Source organism: Echinops telfairi, unplaced genomic scaffold (genome assembly GCF_000313985.2).
Source record: "Echinops telfairi isolate 266 unplaced genomic scaffold, ASM31398v2 ScPeMD7_7424;HRSCAF=8462, whole genome shotgun sequence".
In the NCBI taxonomy this organism is placed as follows: domain Eukaryota; kingdom Metazoa; phylum Chordata; class Mammalia; order Afrosoricida; family Tenrecidae; genus Echinops; species Echinops telfairi.
In genome coordinates this window covers 69,000,862-69,007,302 of record NW_022111324.1, presented here as the reverse complement: position 1 = coordinate 69,007,302, position 6,441 = coordinate 69,000,862, and the positions used below count along the sequence as shown (strand labels likewise).

Here is a 6,441-nt window from a genome sequence, read left to right as displayed (position 1 = left end):
AAAACCAGTCCCCCATCTGCCACAAATCAGGCCTTTTTGTCACATACTGTCATGCAACCTTTCCAGAACCTCGCAATAGAAAGCTTGATTAACAGTCTGACCTGGTGGAATGAACTCCAAATGCACTACAAGTCAACATTTTAACCTGTTCAGGAAGTTAACAGACGTCCAGAACAAGGTTTGTCACCAATTGACATTTCACCTTTTATGAAATGAGAAAACCACGCATACACTTGAGTTTTTCCCTTGGCACTGTCTCTGTAAGCTGTATTCAACATCACAACAGTTTCTGGGGCATTTTTCCTGACCAGACAGCAAAATTTCAAAGTTGCAAGCTGTTCTTTTAAATTCGCCATCACAAAAAAACATTTAAGTGAAACTGCTTTAACAAAAAAATTCACTGTGACCAGAAAGAATCTTCCCAGGTGACACCACTGGATGCACTAACTCAGAGCAAGTTGCTCAGAGCAAGTTCCTGCTCGTCTAGCAGGAAAAAATGCATACTACAAAAGCTCCTCTCCGCCCAACACAATTCCACATTTTGGGGGGGAACCTCCTCGTATGAATATAGAAAAATTCAAAATTATTTTAAAAAATGAAAGAGAGAAAACCCCAAGCATTAGTAGACTAAAATGGACTGGTATTGACCGGTTTTGAAATTTAATAAATCATTTAATTGGGGGCTCTTACAGCTCTTTTAACAATCCATACATCAATGGTATCAAGCACATTTGTACATATGTTGCCATCATTTCCAAAACATTTTCTTTCTACTTGAGCCCTTGGTATCAGCTCCTCTTTTTTGCCCTCCCTCCACCCCCACCCTTATAAACCCTTGATAATTTATAAATTATTTTTATTTTCATATTTTACGTCATCCACTTCTCCCTTCACCCACATTTCTGTTGTTCATCCCCCTCAGGTGAGGGTGGGGGGTATATGTCAATCAGTGTGATCAGTTTCCTTCTCCTTCCCTTTCCCCCTCCCCTTCCCCCTACCATCATGGCATTGCTACTCTCATTATTGGTCCTGAGGAGTTTATCTGTCCTGGATTCTGTGTGGCAAGAGCTCTTATCTGTTCCAGTGTACATGCTCCAGTCCAACTGGATTTGTAAGGTAGAACTAGGGTCATGATGGTGGGGTGGGGGGAGGAAGCATTAAAGAACTAGAGGAATGTTGTGTGTTTCATCGGTGCTATACTGCACCCTAGCTGGCTCATCTCTTCCTTGTCCCCCTTCTGTGAGGGGACGTCCAATTGTCTGCAGACAGGATTTGGGTCTCCATTCTGACTCCGTTTAAATTGAAATGGTTGTTTGTTTTGGGTCTTCTGATGCCTGATACCTGATCCCATCAACACACAGGTTGGTGTGCTCCTTCCACGTGGACTTTGTTGCTTCCCTGCTAGATGGCCACTTGTTTATAACTTCAAACCTTTCAGACCCCAGACACTATATCTTGTAATAGCCAGGCACCATCAGCTTTCTTCACCACATTAGCTTATGCACCCATTTTGTCTTCTGAGATCATGTTAGGAAGGTATTGACCAGTTGAATCAGACAATTATTTGGTTTACTATTCTGAGAATGACAAGTTCAAAGTGAATTAATTTGAACTCATCTAAAGCAACAAAGTGGGGAGGGGGGTATCTAACAAACCCTGGGGCAAGGGAACAGAAAGAGATCTAAAATTGAAGGTGAGGAGGGCAGAGAATGCCTGGTGGGGTTCAATCAAGTGCAATGTAGCCTAGAGGAAGTACAGAGAGCTGAATGAAGGTCAAACATGATAGTTCCACAGAAGGAAAGTAAAAGGAGATAGAGGAAAGAACTAGGAGGCAAAAGATATATATAGAAGTATGAATGTGGGCATGTACATATGTAAGTATATTAATATATAAGCTAGGGATATAGGTCTATGTACATGTATTTATAGGTTAAGTATTAAGGCAGCAGAAAGCCATCAAGTTCTCCCTCAATGCAAGAACACTTTGTTCTAATAAGCTGGCATTCTATGATGCTCACCTTCCCAATATGATCGCCGAAGACAAAATGGGTGCATAAGCAAATGTGGTGAAGAAAGCTGATGGTGCCCAGCTATTAGACAATATAGCATCTGGGGTCTTCAAGGCTTGAAGTTAAGCAAGCGGCCATCTAGCAGGGAAGAAACAATGTCCACACAGAAGAAACCCACAAACCCATGTGATCACCAGTTGTCAGTGGGATCAGGTATCAGGCATCAGAAGATCCAAAACAAACAAGCATTTCAATGTGAATGAGGGGGATTAGAATGGAGACCCAAAGTCTATCTGTAGACATTTGGACATCCTCTGACAGAAGAGTCACAAGGAAGGTCCAAGCCAGCCAGGGTGCAGTATAGCACCGACAAAACTTACAACTTTCCTCTAGTTCTTTGGTGCTTCCTTCCCCCCAATATCATGACCCCAGTTTTACCGTACAAATCCAGCTAGAGCAGAGCATGTGCACTAGTGCAGACAAGAGCTCTTGACACACAGAATCCAGGACAGATAAACCCCTCATAATCCATGCATACATCTATTGTATCAAACACATTTATACATTTGTTGCCATCATCATTCTGAAAACATTTGCTTTCTACTTGAGCCCTTGGTATCAGCTTCTCATTTCCCCCCTCCTTCCCCGGCCCCTCCCTCATGAAAATTTATAAATTATTATTATTTTGTCAAGTCTTACACTGTCCAACCTCTCCCTTCACCCACTTTTCTTTTGTCCATCTCCCAGAGAGGGGGTTATATGTAGATCCTTGTAATCGGTTCCTCCTTTCTACCCCACCTTCCTTCCACTCTCTCAGCATCGCTGCTCTCACCACTGGTCCTGAAGGGTTCATCTGTCTTGGATTCCCTGTGTTTCCAGTTCCTATCTGTACCAGTGTACATCCTCTGGTCTAGCCAGATTTGGAAGGTAGAATTGGGATCATGATTGTGGGGGGGAGGAAGCATTTAAGAACTAGAGGAAAGTTGTAGGTTTCATCGTTGCTACACTGCACACTGACTAGCTCATCTCCTCCCCACAACCCTTCTGTAAGGGGATGTACAGATGGGCTTTTGGTCCCCACTTGACATTCCCACTCATTCTCAATAATATTTTTTGTTCTTTGATGCCTGATATCTGATCCCTTTGACATCTCGTGATCACACCTGCTGGTATGCTTCCATGTGGGCTTTGTTGTTTCTGAGCTAGATGGCTGCTTGTTTATCTTCAAGCCTTTAAGACCCCAGGCATTATATCTTTTGATAGCCCTGCACCATCAGCTTTCTTCACCGCATTTACTTATGCACCCACTTTGTCTTCAGCGATCGTGTTGGGAAGGTGAGCATCATGGAATGCCAGTTTAGTAGTACACAGTGTTCTTGCATTGAGAGAGTACTTGAGTGGAGGCCCGGTGTCCATGTGCTACATTAATACTAAACCTAGAAATATATGCACATAGATCTATTTCCCCATCATCATATATAAACATATTTACATATGTACATGCCTGTATTTAGACTTCTATAAATGCCCTTTGCCTCTTAGTTCTTTCCCCTATTTCTTTTTACTTTCCTCTTGTCCCACTATCATGTTCAGCTTTCATTTGGGTTTCAGTAACTCCTGTCAGTTACATTCCCTTGATTAAGCCCTACCAGGCCTCTTACAGCCTCCTGGCCACTGATTTTGGATCACTTGTTGATCCTTTATCCCTGGGTTGATCCCCACCCCTTTCTATTCTCCCAACTCCCCTTCTCCTTTATCCTCCCAGAACCATTGGTCCCATTCTTTTTTTTGTTTCTGCTATAAAAATTTGATCTTCACGACTACCACAATTTTATGAATTCTCACATATCATTTTCAACAGAATTCACTCAAAGACACTACCTTTTTAAGGCACTCAAGACACTGGAGATGTCTTAAGACATGCACCTTGATTAATCCTCTCAGGACCCACTGGACAGACAGCACCCACCTCTATTCTCCTCCTCTGGGGTTTCTTAGGTCCCTGCTTGGCCACTGAGAGGGCATGCGGCCCTCAGGAGGGGGTAGAAGAAATGGGATTATGTCACAAATTACTCTTTTTACCAGGTATGATGTGAGGTGATGCAGCCTGGTGAGCTGAGTTTACAAAACTTTTTTCTCTGTCTTTTTTTTTTTTTTTAAACTGGGAAATGAGCCTTGTGAGTGTATTTCCAAGTTCCTGTGCATTACCTGCAAGCTACCCTCCTTGTGGTGATTCCAGATTCATGCAAATACTACATTCTCAGGTTCCCTAAATAATATGCCTATCAAGGGATCTAGAAGATAGTGTAGGGTCCAGAGGGGCATATGTTTGCCACAGCGTCCAGAGTTAACAGGTGTGTACCATAGAATCTTACCCTGGAGGTAAGAAGGACACACATGTCCCACAGAAAATGTTGTGGCAAAAGAATGCTCCTGATTCAGCAGGACTTCCACTAAGGAAAACATGTGGCATGCACAAAATTTCAAGGTGGAAAATAACCAAGGGATAAAAGGGCTAACAACACTCTCTTTTTAATTCATTTTTGAAGTCCGTGTCTGACAAGAATATAGGACAAGCAGTCCCAGGACTGCAACTCCCACTTTGTGAAATCATGCCTTTTGCGGGGCTCGGCCTGCTGAAGGCGGCAGCTATCGACGGCTCACCCTTACTTTCCACAGCTTCGGCCTCCACCGCCGACTCCGTGGACTCCTGGTTTCCTCTTTCTGGTTTCTTTTTCTTCTTTGCCTTCTGTTCTAGGTTCACCTGAGCAATCCCTTCATTTTTCTCTGTGATGTATTTCAGCAGCGAGTGGCTCCTCCTGGCTAAGAGCTTCCCATCGTCCGTGTTAATGGTGCTTCTTTTCTCATGTCTGGCAAACATTTCAAGGACTTTTGCAAAATTTTCGCAGGCAAAAAGTACCTCCGAAATCGCTGCGACGGTCTGCTTGCTGAACTGCATCTCTTTTTCGGCTGCAACTTCCTTGCAAAGACAGTCAACTGTGCGGTGAACCGTGGCCTTCAGCTTCTGTTGGTCTGTGCGTAGCTGCTGACCCTCAGCCCTCGCGACCTCCATCACAGCCACGGCCAGAGCAGAGAGGCATGGGCCTAGATGGCTGGGTCGGATTTTGGTCCCATTCTTTTCATCTCCGAATTATTTATCCCGCCTATCTTATCTAGATAGACAGGCAGATACATTAGTAAGTGCAAAAACCAGGCAAAGCCAAATAAAACAACAAAGGAAGTCAAAACCAACAAAACAATAACAACAGCAAAAAACACACAAAATAACAACAAAAAGAAAGCCGCTGACAAAAATGGAAAAGCCTATAAATAGTTCAAGGTCTGTTTGTTGGCCTTTATGAGTGTTTTCCAGTTGAGTCTGATGGGGTGCCAGACTCTGTCTCCAAAGTCTATTTTTGGTATCCCCTAGGGGTTTCATCACTCTGCTCCCCCTGCTGCTCTGCTGCATGCCCTCAGTGCCTCGCCCCAGGGTGATGGGGCCAGACCGTGCACTATTCCCGCACTGTGTCTCCAGTGCTGTCCCCCAGTGTCATGGTTCAGTAAGGGAGGCCATGTCCCATGGTGGGGCCAGCTCTATGGTCCTCCCCATGCTTTGTCTGCTCTGAGTAGGAACATCAATCATCCTCAGGGCTTGCTGGGCCAGGATATCCTTTCCTCCCTTTCTATCCCTTTGTGTTTCACCCGTGTGCTCTAATCCGACGTGCCTCTCTTCCCTAGCTGTAGCCCCAGTGCTGTCCTCTGAAGTGCATTCTTGGGGTGGGGGTGGGGGTGTCAACAGTCGGGATTGGGGCCGACCCCGCGCACCTTTCTGTTGGTTCCCTGGTACATGCCGCGATGTTGTATTCACATCTTTGCGCATAGGGTTGACAGGCTCCTCTTTTTTTTTTTTTGTCATTGTTTTTTTTGTTGTTGTTGTTTGGTTTTCTTTTGTTGCTTTGTTTTGCTCTGTCTTGTTTTTGTGCATGTTATTATCTCTGCAGGTCTGTCTAGATAAGATAAGCAGGATAAACAATCTGGAGGAGAAAACAACAGGACCAATGGTTCCAGTAGGACATGAGAGAGGAGGAGGTGGGGGAAAGGAAGTAGTGTTAGCAAACCCAGGGACAAGGGAACAACAAGTGATCCAAAATCAGTGGCAAGGAGGGTGTAAGAGGCCTGGTAGGACTTCATCAAGGGCAACATAACTGAGAGGAATTACTGAAACCCAAATGAAGGCCAAACACGATAGTTGGACAAGAGGAATGTAAAAGGAAATAGGGGAAAGAACTAAGTGGCACAGGGCATTTATAGAGGTCTAAATACAGGCATGTACATATGTAAATATGTTTACATATGACGATGGGGAAATAGATCTATGTGTATATCTTTATAGGTTTAGTATTAAGGTAGCAGATGGACATTGGGCCTCCAC

The 6,441-nt window shown here is 44.2% G+C and overlaps 1 protein-coding gene across 1 annotated transcript; it reads right to left on the bottom strand.

The window, feature by feature from the left end:
* Window positions 1–4,524: 4,524 nt before the first annotated feature.
* Window positions 4,525–5,082, bottom strand: LOC101641801 (centromere protein S-like). Its single transcript, XM_045298200.1, has one exon. It carries the CDS (start codon window positions 5,080–5,082, stop codon window positions 4,525–4,527), a length of 558 nt encoding a protein of 185 aa, XP_045154135.1.
* Window positions 5,083–6,441: the final 1,359 nt, after the last annotated feature.

Bases quoted from the DNA above. Each gene is read 5' to 3' on its own strand.
- LOC101641801 (XM_045298200.1), bottom strand. From the start codon at position 5,082: ATGGAGGTCGCGAGGGCTGAGGGTCAGCAGCTACGCACAGACCAACAG.